Source organism: Halichoerus grypus, chromosome 8 (assembly GCF_964656455.1).
Source record: "Halichoerus grypus chromosome 8, mHalGry1.hap1.1, whole genome shotgun sequence".
NCBI classification, from domain to species: Eukaryota; Metazoa; Chordata; class Mammalia; order Carnivora; family Phocidae; genus Halichoerus; species Halichoerus grypus.
In genome coordinates, this window is record NC_135719.1 from 47,657,991 (window position 1) to 47,673,932 (window position 15,942).

The 15,942-nt window shown below is 55.4% G+C and overlaps 1 protein-coding gene across 1 annotated transcript in view; it reads right to left on the reverse strand.

Annotated features, from left to right (window-relative positions):
• Positions 1-3,691: 3,691 nt before the first annotated feature.
• The window catches only part of SMAD6 (SMAD family member 6), a 73,881-nt gene continuing 61,630 nt past the window's right edge, over positions 3,692-15,942 (reverse strand). The window contains exon 4 of the mRNA XM_036087081.2: positions 3,692-4,674. Coding sequence (XP_035942974.2) covers positions 4,133-4,674 — 542 coding nt within the window. The 3' untranslated portion in view covers positions 3,692-4,132. The remainder of the gene's footprint in view (positions 4,675-15,942) is intronic.

The following is a 15,942-nucleotide window of genomic DNA, read 5'->3' on the forward strand; positions in this document are numbered from 1 at the left end:
TGTTTAGAAAGTGTCTCCTTTGGAGCCTGAGTCACCGGATCCCTGGGTGGTCTGGGGGAAACCGCAGAGTTACTGCGAGTACCTTACCATGACTGGGAGCGGGGGGGAGGGGGGCCTGCCCCTCTGTGACCTCGGCCCCTCAGCCTCTTGTGTCTGGGACTCGGTTTCCCCACCCGTAAACTGAGGGGCTGGGAGTCTCAGACCCACCACCTTTCCATGACACTCGTGGCCACCCAAGGACTGAAGGGGGTTGGCCAGGTAGAGGCGGGGCAAGGCCACCCAGGCCACTCTAAGAGGGCATTCTCCAGCCCGAGGGTACAGGGAGTCATCAGGGAGGTCACCGACCTGCGGAGGAGGGGCACCACCAGATTTGGGTGCACAGCATCACTCGGGGTGGAGAGTAGGTTGGAAGAGGCAGGAGAGGGGCAGCAGGCCCAGGGAAGAGGCTGCGGGACGGGGCAGGCCTGGGAGCAAAAGAGCTGTGAGGTCGACGGCCCGGGGCCCCGGAACCCAGCGCTCCATGCTGGCCACTCTGCCTGAGGGACAGGCCTGCTCCCGCACAGCCCGTGACAAGCAGCACCCAGGAGGAGCCCGAGCTGGCCTCTGACACAGAGGGCTTATTCCTTCCCAGGGAGCGCGGGCGAATGACAGCGTTCGTGTGAGCGTCAGTTTCTCCGTCTGTGTGGGGACATGATGGAGACCACACTCGCCAAGGCGCCGCTGGAGACCAGGGGCACGAACAGTTCTTAGCGTGTGGAAAGGGCTCACCAGCAGGGCCTGTTACCAGTCACTGCCTTGACGAGAAACCCAGTGACTCCTCGCCCACCCTCACGTGGAACAGCTCAGCTTGGCTCAGGGCTCAAGAGGAGGACCAAGGCCTGGACCTACGGGACAGCAGGGCAGGGGTTGGGCCCCCAGAGGCTCAGGCCTGAGGGTGGCGGTGGGGAGTGAAAGGGCCTGGCAGGGGAACCAGGAGAAAGTTTTCCTTGAAGGACAGCATGGCCCGTGAGGCTTCATTCTAGAATCATTGTCATCTGGCTGAGTGGGCACCCTGAGAATCTGGAATAGGGCAAAAGGATGTCACTATCTGGTCTGCACAGAGTAGACCCTGTGGTGGGAAGTAGGCAATCCGGGTCATATCCAAACATCCACGATTATGGGATTGAGGTAAGCACTTCCCTGCTCTGGGCCTCAGTTTCCTCATCTATGAAATGGGTGGGAGTGTCAATCCCTGTCCCTCTTGCTCCCTGATAAAGGGGGATTGTGATCATTACTTCCACATCTAGGCATCATGGGGTGACCAGCTGCTTCCTCGGAGAGCAAAGAGTCCCTCTCTAGAGACTGGTGTTGGTGAGCCCTATGCGCTGGGGGGCCCCGGTGCGTGCAGGTAGGTCTCAGCTCACTCATTCCTGCCTGCAGCCTAGCCCTCCTGCTGGGAAGCCCCTACAAAGTGCTTTCTAAAGGCCTGCACAGGGACACCTGGGTGGCTCAGTCGGTTAAGCGTCTGCCTTCCGCTCAGGTCATGATCCCGGGGTCCTGGAATCGAGTCCCGCGTCAGGCTCCCTGCTCAGCAGGGAACATGCTTCTCCCTCTGCCTGCCATTCTCCCCGCTTGTGCTCTCTCTCTTTCTCTGACAAATAAATCAAATCTTAAAAAAAAAAAAAAACAAAAACAAGGCCCACACAGATCACCTCCCTGGCCCACTCAGAAACCAGCGTCCCACCCCCCGCCACCTGTCACCCCAGCTCCGAGTCCTAATATCTGAGGGCCCGCCTCCCTTTCCAGTCCCAGCCCTGTATTCCCAACAGCTGATATACACTGATGATGGACCAGGAATTGTGTGATGTCCTTATTTCTCCCAATTCGAACCCACTTCTCAGGCAGGAGCAGTGTTAGCCCCATCTTACCCACCTTATGGTAATACCGAGGTCCGATGAGAAGGCTCCAGAGTCACTCTAGGGGCAGACACCAGATTTGAACTCAGACAACCTGGCTCCAGAGCATGAGTGTCTGAAGACTACCTTCTCCTGCCTCCTAGGTGTTGCATGCAACGGATGCCTCCTGGTCTCTTCCAGGCCCACGGCGTCACCCCTTTGCTCCTGTCCCCTCCACCACCCTTAGCCTGTCACTTGCCCGTGAGGACCAGAGCCGTAACACCCCCACAGAACTGGCTCCTTGTTCCGTCTTGCACTCCGCTAACTGCCTGAGCCCGAAGTGCCCCCCACACTGACCCCACACCAAGAATACCCCAGTAAGGCAGGCATCCCCGATGGGCATCTTCAGGACAGGGCCTCAGTGTGGGGTGCCCTGCTGTGTCCGGGGGTTGGCACTGTCAGAAGCACCGGTGTGCCTCGGTAAGGGGACAGGATTAGCAGGGGTGGGGAAAAGAGTCCATCGGTAAATAACTTTGGGAAGCAAGGTAAAACGGTGCACTTCTCAGAGGATGTGGTGGCCACGATCCCCGCCCCCTGTCATTCACAGTCTCCTGTAGCCCCTCCCTCATCATCAGCAAGAACCGTTCAGCGATCAATAGAATATGGCAAAGAGATGCATGTCACTTTCGAGCTAAGGTGATAAAGGATGGCAGCTTCACTCCTGGTCTGTCTCATTCGGATCCTTTGCTCTGGGGGAAGCGATGTCATGAGAAGCCCGGTGGAGAGGCCTGTGTGGTGAGGGACTGAGGCCTCCAGCCAACAGCCACGTGAGTGAGCTTGGATGCGGGTCGTCCGGCTCCAGACAAGCCTCAGATGACTGCAGCCCTGGCCGACAGCTTGACTACAACCTCACGAGACCCTGAACCAGAACCACCCAGCTGAGCTGCTCCTGCATTCTTGAACACAAGAAACTGGGAGAGATAAGAAATGTTAGTTTCAAGCTGCTACGTTTTAGGATAATTTATTACGCAGCGATAGATAATACACATGACTTCCCCGAGCACTTAATATGCTAATGTAAATCTCCAAGAAAGAAGATATACAATGTAACATTCCCCTTAGTTATCTGGCCAAGGAAGCCTTCTTTTTTTTTTGAGTTTTCTCAAGAGAGAAAACTGATTTAATATGGCTCTGGTCCTACAATTAAATGTGACTTCTAACCCTGATCTGTTATGAGCTAGTCATTTGCTCTTCCAGAATCTCAACTTTTCCCTTTTATAGAGTAGAAAGAAACGACCTGCCTTTGCATAAATCATAAATACAACCCCAGATGGCCTAGCTCTGAGCTCTTTGGTGAGGGGTGCGAGAGTGGGTTGAGTAGGTCTTAAAAGGAGCTTCACCCTGGGGCTTAGGTGGGTTTTCGAAGGTGGCAGGTGGGCCCGAGGCCCAATGTATCTTTCTTCCTCAGGCCATTTCCCCAGAGTGATGAGAATTAGTGTCTTCTCGCAGCTTGTGCACAGTTCAGAGATGGGAGGCATGGACCTGAGCCTCCCCCATCAGACCTGGAAAGCTCCCTGCCCCCACCCCGACACACACCCCCATCCTGTGGACACAGGGCAGCCATGGGCAGGAGGGAACATGAGAACCTTCTCTGGCCTCAACAGTAAACATATGCCCTTCCTCCGTTCTCAATTTATCCCCTCTACTCTTTCCCTGGTAAAAGACTGAAATCAAGTTTCAGGATGCTGGCTGGGTCAGAGACCCACGGAAGCCCTGCATGTCCCTCTTTGTTAAAAAGAAGACATTAAAAAAAAAAAAAACCATAATGCGAATACTTTATTATCAATGAGTGACTGGTATTAGCTTTTTGTCTGGGCATTAATATTTCAAAAACCATACACCAAACCCAGGCTTTTCCACCTAGCTCTGCTGTATCATTTTCTTTAAAAACAAAAAAACAAAACAAAACAAAAACAAATAATAATAATAAAGAAGAGGAGGAAGGAGGAAAAGAAAGAAAATATATTTGTATTGAAAGAATTATAAGCCAAAGTGCGTCTTTCTTGTTTTGTCCATATACACACATTGCACCATACATAAATAATTACATTGTAAAAATGACTCCATAATTACAAGTATAATATATATTTCCATATAATATATAAAACTTTATATTAAATCTAGGTAGATGATATTTGGGGGGGTGTCGTCCGTGGGGGGCTGTGTCTCTGGGCGGTGGGGCAGGTCGCGGCGGGCGGCTATCTGTGGGTGTTGAGGAGGACCTCGAGCCAGCAGGGGCAGGAGGTGATGAACTGCCGCGAGTAGCAGGGCCCCCAGCCCTTGGCGAAGCTGATGCGGACGCTGTTGGGGTCGTAGGGGCCGTCGGCGGCGTCGGGCTCGGGCCCGTGCTGGAGCAGGCCCGAGCGCTCGAAGTCGAACACCTTGATGGAGTAGCCGGGCGGCACCTTGCGCACGACGAGGGCGCGGCCGCCGGGCGCGTCCAGCGTGGGCGAGTTGACGAAGATGGGGTGCTCGCCGCGGTTGTAGGCCCACACGCCGTCAGGCTCCTTGCTGAGCACGATGCCGAAGCCGATCTTGCTGCGCGTGCGCCGCACCGACTCGCTGCGCTGCTCCAGGTTGAGCTGGCCCAGGCAGAAGCCGCTGCCCTGAGGTAGGTCGTAGAAGATGCTCACGGCCTGGTCGTACACCGCGTAGAGGCGGCCCACACGGGTCCGGTGCTCCCAGTAGGCCACGCTACACCAGTGGCTCGGCTTGGTGGCATCCGGAGACATGCTGGCGTCTGCGGGGCAAGCACAGGGCACGGGGGGCGGTTAATGGGGGGGCAGGTGGGGGGCAGAGGGGAGCAGAGGTGGCGCCGCTTCCTGGAGGGGGCGGGTCGGTGGGGTTTCCGGCGTTCAGCAGACCTGCGGGCACCGACGCCTGCCGGGTTGTCCTCAAGAACTGGAGCTCGCAGGAGAACAGCCCCCGACGCACACGCAAAGGGGAGCCCCGAGGTCAGGAGCCCACAGAGAAGGCAAGTCGCCCACTGTGTGCTCCGGGCTCTGGGTACACAGACATGAACCGCACCCGGCTCCTGCCCGTAGAATTTTCCAAGCTCAAGCTAGCAGGAGAGAGGGACAACACTCCCCCCCCCAACACACACACACACCCAAAGGAGGGGCTGAACACCGAGCACCTACAATGTTCCAGGTGCTGCACACTGCCCTTCTGACTCACTGGGTCCTCCCCTCACTCCATGACGAGGCCACCTTCTCCTCATTTTACAGCTGAGGATCCAAGACTTGGCAGACACCAGCAGCCTGCCAAAGGCCACACAGCTAGTGCGTGGCCCGGCCTGGGTCTGAGCGCGACAGTCCAAGCCTCCACCTGAACAGAGTGGGGTTAAGCTATTAGGGGGCGTAAATCACCACTCGAAGGGGACCCGGGCACAGGAAGACACGGTGGGGTGGGGGAGTTGGCCCCCAGAATCCCTTGCAGCCCAGAATGTTCCCAGCCTTGGCCTTGAGCATGATGTCTAGTTTCCCAGTAACCCCCACCCTCCACCCCTCAAGGTGGCTCTCTTGGCATTAAGTGCAGATTTTCACCCGAACTGCAGCCCCTTCCGTGAGACAGGGAAGCTGAGGGTCTCCGAATGTTAAAGCAAATTGCCCCGCAAGGGCTCCAGGGATCGCCAGCTCTCAAAGGTGTGTGCTGCTCCTCTCTGAGCCTCAGTTTCCCCATGGACAGCAAAGGGGTGGCCTGGATGACTGGAATTCCCTTCCCCTCTAGCTTGAGGCATGTCTGCATGTCCACAGGTCTGGATGAACAATTTTCTGACACCAGACCGAAGGCCACACAGAGGCCTGGGCAGCCCCATCTTTGCCGCTCCCGTGTGTGGCCAGCTTCTCAGATTCTGAAACCTTTTGACATCTGGTCTTTCCTTTGAGCTCAGAGTTCTGGGAAGCAGGTGGGCATCCGTGACTGCCCCGTGGGGGGACATGTTCCCACACAGCCCTTGGATGGGGCTCATGCACAGAGGGAGCGGTTCTCCCGAGAATGGGATGGGAGCACAGTGAGGCACTTCACGGTGTGGCTTCTCCTAGGGAAACTGATCAAAGTCCAACCAAACCCGAGAAAGAAAACACTGCTAACAACTTCATTCAGGAGCCTGGGTGAGGTCAGCTGTCTGCCTTCAGCCCAGCCCCACCTAGAAGCCCCAGAGCGGCAGGGTGACAGGGCCCCTCTGATCCTCCCATGCGCTGGCAGGCCCACCCAGCCACCTAGCAGCAAAGTGTATTCCCGAAGGGCGTCCTGTATGCTGCCAACTCCGCTGAGGCCTTGGACTGGGCAGAGCCCCAAAGGGCGTGCCCCTCACCCTCTGCCTGGTGTTGAGGTCCCAGACACAGGTCCCCAGGTCACTCCTGATAATGTATTAATTTGCCTCCGAGTCCCCTCCAGGCCCCTCCTGGTTCTGGCCAGTGTGGGGGGGGTGGGCAGGGAGAAAAGACTCTGGTCCTTGCCCTCAGCTGACTCGCCCCTTGGCCAGCAGGTAGAGAAACAGCTCTAGCTTGGGTGGGCGACCAAGCTGCAGGCAACTAGGCGGGTCCCAGCAGGTGGGCAGCCAAGAACACTGCAAGCTATGGCCCCTCTCTCCATCCATCCATCCATCCATCCACCCATCCGGTACAGGTCTGGGAGTTTCCAAGAGGTAGGAAAGCAGCACGATCCCGGCCCGGCCGTGAAACTCCAGCGCCGGTCTTCTCACGAGCAGTGAGAGTCCCTTTAGTGTACCAGAAACAGAGAGGGAGGGAAGCAAACACCTGTGCCTGCAGAATGCTGGGTGACAGGAGAGGACATGCGTCACTGAGAGCCTTGCATCAGCCAGGCACCTTCTTCCCAACAGCCTTGGTTCACTTCTATTACCAGCCCATTTCACAGGTGAGGAAACTGAGGCCCAGGGAGGTGCCATGAGCTGGTCGAGGGTACACATGAGAGATTGCCAGGGCCAGCCTCAGTGCCAGGCCACACTCCGGGGGGGGGGGGGGGGCCGTCTCCACACTCCGGGTAGACTCCCTGCTGAAGCCCCTGCACTGAACAAGTCCCCTCCCTTCTCTAAGCCTCAGGGTTCCTGTGTGTGACCAGACTGCTCTCACGGTCTGAATCCTAGAGGTGCTCACCCACAAGCCGGTGAGTCACTCTGGGCCCCCCCCCCCACCCCGTGAAAGGCCTTCGCTCCCCGAGGGCGCACCGCAGCTTCACTGAGTGAGGCTTACTGCTATCCCCCCTCTACAGATAAGGCTCAGAGGGCCACCCAGCCATAAAGTGGCAGCTCTGCCCCAGGGTGGAGCCACTCCATCATAAAAGGTGAAGAAACACTTTGGCAGTCAGAAAGGGGGGGTGGGTAGGAGGGGGAGGAGGGAGGTTGAGAGTAATGGAACTGAGGGCGGGTGGGGGGGGATACTTCCTGTCCCCCTCCTCTTAGCTCCTTCCACCCTGGCCAAGCCAAATGCCCCTCATCATCTACCCCCACCTCATCAATACCCATGTTCCAGCCTTGCTCTAGCATTCCTCATGGGGATCGGCTCCTGTGCTTGGGAAATGAACCCCACAGAGCTGCCTGGGCCCGGCCTCACCTCCTGCGCCCTCTCTGGTTAAGCAAACTGGGTAACACTTCATCACACCTGGGCTCCTGGCCAAGTCTTTCAAATTCCAGAAGATGGACGCTGCCTCTGAGAAGCCCTCTCTGGTCTCTCCCTCCCACACACCTGCGGCCTTCAATGCAGTCACTCCCTAGGTCTGAGCAGGTGTCTGTGCTGTTGGTCAGTGCCCCTGGCCGGTCTAAACTTTCCAGTAGGAAGGGGTGGGCCTCCATCCTCTCTACCTCTGTCCCAAGACTGCATGTATCCCTAGGGTGCTCGAAGAACATGCTAAAAGGGAAGGAGGAAGGAACTAAAATTCATCCTAAGGGTCAGCCCACTGCCCTGACCCCCAGCTCCCATTGGATCCTGCCCAACAGGTGGGGCCGGTGGTCTCAGGCCCCAAGGGATGGTGGGCAAGGACTGAGGTCTGAGGTCTCCCGAGAGCAAGCCAGCAAGTGAGCACATCACCATGCTCGGGGCTCCCTGTCCCCACCCAGCTCTTGGGTTCTTAGGGCTCCAGAGCTTGAGGGACCCACTGACATCATCTTGTCCAGGGAGCCCCAACACTTTGGGTTTTCACAAACCAATACATTGTTTAACAGAGGGACCGTGATACAGGGTTACTACTGTTTTCTTTTGTCATGTACAGACTTATTAAAAACCCCAAGACCATCGACTACCACTAGCACAAAAGAAAGTATAATTTGATACTAATGAAATAGTTAGGACCTAAATCAGAAATGTAAAAGTTAACACAATGAGATTATAAGAAATTTTCTTATCTCTTTCATTGTGGACCAGTGAAAACGTAGAACAGAGACTGGCCTGTGAGAACCCCTAATTGAATCCAATGTCCTTGTGCCCCAAGGACGGCACCCCAGGGGTCCAGGGGGACTCACCGAAGCACACACAGCAACAGATAGCAGAACTGGGACCAGAACTTGGGACCCTAGAACTCTAATCCAGTGCTTGTCACATGAGCCAAAGGGTTTCAGAGTAAGACGGACCTAAGGCTCTCACCACTGACTGGATGTGTGGCCATGGACCAGCCCCTGAGTGTCCCTAAGTCTCAGTCTCCCCACTTGTAAAATGGACTTATTCATAATCCAGTGCCTCATTTATATAGTCCATCTTTGGATTTTCTGGAAACTCCAGCAGCAGATCAGTTGGGTGCAGAAAGAAGTAGCTGTCTGTTTACCGGCCCCAGGGCTGGCCCTAACCCTTCAAAGGCCAGGCAGGGCTCCTTAGGGGTGTCGGGGGTCATGACCCAGAGTCACCACCATGGGAGGGTACAACAGGATAGTGGATGGCAGCGTTCCTCACTGTACTGATGGGAAGGTTTAGCTTCTAGCCTGGAACCCAAGGTTAAAGAGAGGTGCTCACCAGCATAGGAATGAGGAATGGAGCAAGAATAGCTGAATGTCTAGAACAAAGTCAAGGGCCACTGTGGCTCGGTTTACACACACACACACACACACACACACACACACACACCCGTGTGGATTCGGGTCTCAGGCAGTGTGGCCGATACAAGCTGACCTGCTTGCTCCCTGCAAGTGAGAAGGCCGGCCCCCCAAACCTCTGCCCTCCCCATGGTGGCAGAGCCCCACTCCACCACTGTGCTCCTCGTCCTCAGCCTGGCTGCCGCTCAGGGTGCGAGGGGACAGTCTTTTGCAGAAGATCTTTTTCTCCTCGTGGCTCCAAGGCTGTGGTCCCGCCATCAACCTAATTAGGAACCAGCTCCTTAATTGCAAATAAATACCAGGGAGTCAGACCCGAGTGCACAACATCAAAGATGACCGTGCTCTGACCGAAACTCTTGCTCACTACCCCCTGCTCGGGGCCTGGCCTAGTTCCCAGCCAGACTCTGGGTCCTGGCTCGGAGGGCTCTGGGGTGGGGGAGAGTAGGAGAGGAGAGGTGCGGTCTGGCGCTGTGTCTGGGGCAGAGTGGCCCCAGGCTGGGGGGGGCGGGGGGTCAGGAGTCCTGCAGTCAGGGGTCCTGCCTCTGGGCCTGCACCGGGCAGTTCGTCTTCCTTCTCCGGGCCTCAGGCTTCCCATGTGAATCATGAGCTCGAGATTTCTGTGATTTAGTGAATGTTCACAACAGCTCCCCCTGCAGTCACCAAACCGGGCAGATAGCTCAGGTGTCCATCAACGGGAGGATGGGTATTAGGGCGTGAATATTTGTGAACCCCTGAAATTCAGATACTGAAATCCTAACCCCCCAGTGCGATAGCCTTTGAAGGTGGGGCCTTTGGGAGGTGATTCGGTCATGAAGGTAGAACCCTCATTAATGGGATTAGTGGCCTTAGAAGAGAGGCCCAGGAGAGCTCCCTCACCTTCTGCCCTCCTGGGGACACAGCAAGAACACAGCCATCTAAGAACCAGGAGCTGGGCCCTCACTAGACACCAACACTGCCAGCACCTTGATCTTGGGCTCCCCAGCCCCAGGAATGGTAAGAAATAAATACGTGTTGTTGAAGCCCCCCAGGCTATGGCTTTTTTGTTATAGCAGCCCAAACAGACTAAGATCATGGAAACACAGAAATAAGGGACATCCGTACGATGGAACGCGACTCACGGATAAAAAGGAACGACCTGGTGAAACACACAACACCGTGGGTGAATCTCAAATGTATTGTGCTAAGTGAAAGAAGCCAGACACAGAAGATAGGCTGTTTGTTTCTATTTATAGAACATCCTCGAGTAGACAAAACTAACCTACAGTGATAGAAATCAGAACAGGGTTTACCTCTGGGGAGCGGGAATGACTGGGAGGGGGCGTGAGGGAACATTCTGGAATGATGGACATGTTTGATATCTGGCTCGGTACCGTAGGAACTGGGGTGTACACACTGTCCGAACGCACCACCTATACTCGGAGGAGTGGTGCATTTCCAGGTAGGTGCATTTCCAAGGTGCATTCCTTGAAAGAATGAAAATGTGCTGCTAGGCCAGCCCCCTGTGGCTGTCTTGGAGTGGCCTCAGCAGGGCTCTGCGGTGGCCCAGGGGACAGCCCCTGTGTTTCCAGACTAGGCAGGGGTGGCCCAGCCTCCCGGTGGTGCCCACATTCCTGCCACCAGAGGGTGGTGGACGCCTGCGGTGGGCAGGAGGAGACTGGCCCACAATAGGCGCTCTCCCCTACACCGGAGCCAGCCCCTCCAATGGTTGGCATTCCTTCCTCTCGGCCTCTCTGCCCAGTGAGGGTGCTGTGAGCCCAACGTGTAATTTGGGGAGGCGGGGGGTGCTGGGGCACCAAGGGGCCGACTGCAGCCTGGGGGGTGGCGGGAAGAGCTGAAATCCCAAGAAAAGCCTTTAGCTTCTTCGAATCAGCAGTTTTCTGTCAAAACAAAGGGCAGGAACGTTCCTATGTGCTCCCCCGTGGGCTGCACTCTCCAAAAGCCTGAGCATACGCAATGCAGCTTGTTTTCCTCGTGATCCCCCCCTTTCCATTTGGCCAAACTGCCTCGGACTGGGCCATCCTGTGAAGGGAACCAGAGATGTGCCCAGATTCAAGTCTCTGGGCCCTCAGGCTCTGAGAGAGAGACAGGAAGGCTCGGAGCATTGGCAGGCTGGGCCCTGCGTCCTCCTGGTCTCCAGGGTCTTGGCCAGGCGGCCCATACGCCTCCGTGTTCAAAGCCTTTGTTGCTGCTTCCCCCCCACTTGGGGCCACAACAGCCTCCCTGCCTCCCCTAGGGCTGGATGGAAAGGGCTGACCCGGCCACACCTCACATGAGCACAGAGCCGGGGCAGACAGACCCAGACCCCACTGAGGGCTGGGAAGCGAGACTCAGAGGCCCAGAGAGGTGAAGTGACTTGCCCAGGGTCACCCAGTAAATTGGGGACAGAGCCAGAGAGGAGCCCCAGTGTGGGGGGGGTACTGCTGGCTTTTCCAGTCCCCTTTTCGCGGGTCGCACTGGGGCCTCCTGCCCTCCTGGAAAGCTCCTTTCTTCTGTCCCATGTCATGCCTGTGGCTTCAAGTTCCCGCCCAACCGGCAGCTTTTTCATCTGCGGCTCCCAGGCCTGGGAGTAATTATGTGGCCCTGCATCTGGTTAACCTAACACCCCTTTAAAAGCCCTGTTTGCCCATTAGATAAGTAGTTTTTGTAATCAAACTTAAGGGGGGAAAAGGAGTTTCCACTTAACCTTCCTTTGTCATTTTAAGCTGCAGAAATGGCTTTGGGTTTTGCAGCAAGTCCAGAGATGCAGCATTAATTAGAGGCTCTTTTTTTTTTTTTTTTTCTTTTGTTAAGGGAGGGGGAGACCAGTCCTTTATCCGCTGGGCTCTGGCAGTAAAAGCAGAGAAGGAATGCGCACGGGGCCATGTCATGTTAATGGTCAACAGCTTAGAACGAGCCTCTCTGCTGAACTCTTTCCAAAAGCAGGGCCCAGCTGACAGGAGTTTCCTCTTATTCGCTCCCACTCGCCCCTCCCCACCCCCCACCTCAGCTCCAGCACCTTTGGCTCTTAGAGGAAGCCAGGCTTCCAAGAGGAAGTTCCTAATCGGTCATTACATCACGGGCGGTCTGGCCACCGCTGCCGCCTGCCCAGGGTCCACCTCAGGGGCTCTCTCGGCTGCTGGTCTCCGGGGCCGAGGGCTGAGCTGGCCACCCCCCTGCAGACAGTCGGCGGCTGCTCTGCTCGGGGATGGCCTCCCCCCACCCCCCAAGGCAGGGATGAGATGGAAGTGCCAAGGGGGAATGACAGCAGGGGAGGAGGGAGGCCAGGAAACAGACAGACTATGGGGCCCAAACTGACAACTTTGCAGAGGCAAAAACTGAGGCTCGGAAGAGGTCAAGTGACTTGTCAAGGCACGGTGGAAATTCGCCACACGGCCGGGACCCATCGGGTGTCTCCTGCACAGGGCTGGATTTAAGAGCGTGGGCTCAGGAGCACAGCTTCCTGCATGTGAATCTCAGCTCTGCCACTCACCAGCTGTGACATCTTGGGCACACGAGTTTACCTCCCCAGACCTCAGTTTCCTGATCTGTGAAATGGGGATGCAACCATTGCTTATTTCATTGGGCAGCTGGCATTCATTTCAAGGGCATCAAATAATGCCTGGTTCGAAATAGGCACTCCAGAAATAACAGCTGTTCTTATTTTTCCTGATATTATTAACCACCGTAAATCTTATCTCTATATATTATTTGTATACATTATTTAATAGACTGAGTCAGCTCGTTGGTTCATAAAGGTATTCACATTAGGTAATGATATTTACAAAGATAAGACATGCCAATGGAGTTGAGTCAAGGGGAAATAGTAGTAGTAGTAGTAATAACAATAATAAAATAAACCAGCCAATAATACTAATAAACCAGCCACCATTTAATGAACCTTTACCAAATGCCAGGCAGAATATGAAGCACTTTAAATGCACTATTTCGACATACTGGCAAGTCACTTTACACTCCCACCACCCCTTTCAGTCATTCCCATTTCAAGATGAAGGAACCGAGGCCCAAATGTCAGGCAATGTGTCCATAGCCCTCAGCTAGGAAGTTGCGAAGCTGGGATTTGAGCTCGACTGGGGACTCTGTGTTACTCTCGTGGTTGCCACCTGGAGGAGTAATGCCACAGGGACTGCACAGTGACCACCCAGCCAGGTCCACTCTGAGCTGGCATGGGAAGGCTCTATAAAGACTGGACATTAAAAGGGGTCCTTGGGGGCGCCTGGGTGGTTCAGTCGGTTAAGGGCCTGACTTCGACTCAGGTCATGACCTCAGGGTGCTGGGATCCCTGCTCAGTGGGGAGTCTGCTTGTCCCTCTCCCTCTGTCCCTCCCCCGCTCATCATGTGCACGCGCGCTTTCCCTCTCTAATAAATAAAATCTTTAAAAAAAAGGGGGGGAAAAAAAATAAAATAAAATAAAATAAAATAAAAAAAAGGGGGAGTCCTTGGATGTGGCAATGCGGGAGGCCACCACCCCACCACATGCCACCCACCTTACCATTACCAGGAGGGCAGTGGGGTTTTCAAAAAGCATGCCTTAGAACAGCTACCAACGGCCCCCTACACAGTCCTGCAAACATACATACTTCTTTAGTTTTTTAGTATAGTTTCTCCCACACACTCCCACCACCCCTCCAAAACCCAATGAGCGTTTTCTAGGTGTTACAGTGCAGAATGGTGATCTTGGGAAAGGGCTACTAACCCCAGGTGAGTCCCTGAGGGTGGAGGGGAGGGGCCGGGCACTCGGGCTCTCTATCCATTCTCTTTAGAAACTCCCAAGTCCAAGAGATGGAATCATCCCCCTTCTCAGAGGACGGACCCCAGGTTGGAGAGGCCACAAGGCGATGCAGGGTGGGAATCCTGACTGGCTGGCCTCACACTCTCTGTTGGGCCCTCCATGCTGCCTCATCTGCCCTTTCTGCTCTTTGGGGTGGTCCCCAGGGCCTCCGCCCTGGATGGGCTTAGGAGGGAGGGTGTGCAAGGATAGTCGGTGGCCACAGGCCATAACCAGCCTTCTCTAGGGAAAGACCTGTGGGGCACTGCAGGAAGGCCTTTCTTCCAGCCTTGGCGGCCTGACCCTGGCCTGCTCGGCCCCACATCGCTGGTGGAACAAAGTAGCAGCCTGGGCTGAGGTGGGTAAGGTTTCCACTCCTTTATCCTGTGCGGTATTCAAACAAGTCCTGAAAAGTGAACTCCTTGTGCACCCCTGACAGAAAACAAGTTCCCACCCGGGCCCTAACACACAGGCCTGCTCAGCCTTCCTCCCACCCCCACCCCACTTTCCCTGGGACCTACTGCTTCAAGGGGGACAAAGCTGGGGGCCCTGCTGCCATCAGCATCCGTCTCGCTCTGCCACCCCGGTGAGATGTTCCAGGCTCCCTGCACCGAGGGAGGAGTGGTTTCTCCCGGGGTCTCTGTGCCCAGTCCCAGCTCCCTTCTTACAACACTCTGTGGGCAGCTTCAGCCTCTGAGAGCCACCCCGGGGCTGCCATCAGCCTGGGGGACCAGACGACACCAGAAACACCGTGCACCTGCCTGGACCAGCCTGGCCCTCCTAAAGGAAACCCAGTCACCTAAGCCAGAGACAGAAGACCCCAAGGAAGCAGGGCTGGGACCGAGTCAGGGTGGGGGAGAGAATTCTGGTTCCCTGGGCCCTGCGAGGGAAGGACGGAGAAGTGTCTATGAGGGGAGAGACAGCGATAAGCAGCTTATAAAATCAGCCCACATTTTCAAGAAGGAACCAGTTTCTGCAACAAAAGCCTCTGAACTTTGCTCCCATTCCAAGTCCTCTTTTGTCTTATCACCAAGTCAGACTCTGAATCTGTTTGTTTGTTTTCTTACCCAGAGACCTACTGGGGTGGGAAAGCCTTGCTTTTCATATTGCCCCTGGAAAGATTCTAAAATAACACTCTTTGTGCAAGATCATGAAGCTGGGCACCTCCTGGGTCCCCAGGAAAGAGGTGGAAGTTATGAGAAGGGAAAGGGCCCCCCCAATCCTCCCTGACTGCAGGTGGGCCCTGTTGATGGCCCAATTCCCAAATTCACACACAAACTGGGCCCCTCCCCGGCCTTCAGGGTTCTCAGTCAGCTGAGACGGGTTTTCTTTTTTCTTCTTCTTCTTTTTTTTTTTAGATTTTATTTATTTATCTGTGAGAGAGAGAGAGAAAGAGCATGCACAAGATGCGGGACTCGATCCCAGAACCCCAGGACCATGACCTGAGCCGAAGGCAGATGCTTCATGGACTGAGCCACCCAGGCGCCCCATAAGCCGGGTTTTCATCTTCAAGCTTTAGTTGCCAACATTCGCTGATTCAACCCAAACTTGACTTCCCTGTTGAATCCGAGACCCCAGAGAACAAAATCGGCCCTTTGGGGGTTCAGATGGGGACAGCCTAGGCATGCGGCAGAGGTGCAGGATGCGGTCTGTGGCAGATGGTGGGGTGCTCCAGGGAAGCCCGTCTCCGGGCACGTTCCTGCCCTGCAGGCTCCCGGAGCCGGGAGAATTTGGGGCACCTCTGCTTTTCCTTTCTCTCCCAAATACAGTTGGAGTTTTACTGGAAAACCTCCTGCCCCAGACTTCTGCTTGGACCCAATACAAAGCCATAAAAGCAAAGTACCCCCAAATCACCCTCCATCAGCCTGTCTCAGCTCTCAGGGGCAGGAACCCAGTGCTGGTACAGAAACAGCCTGAGGGATAAGCAGGTGAGGCCCCCCACAGCCTGGACCCCTCAAATCCCTGGCCCCACCACCTCCTGCCATTGGGATCCCTTAGCTCCCTGTGCAGTGGACACCCTACTCTGCGTGTACTCTGTCCCACCTACTCTCCCTTGATCTGGCAGCCTCCTGAGACTACAAGTCTGCAAACTTGCAAAACTGGCACAAATCCAAACAGCTCTGTTACTGTGGGCAGATGCCGACATCTCTGAGAGCCAGGACCAGCGACACACTTTTGGGGATCAATATGAAAACGAAAAC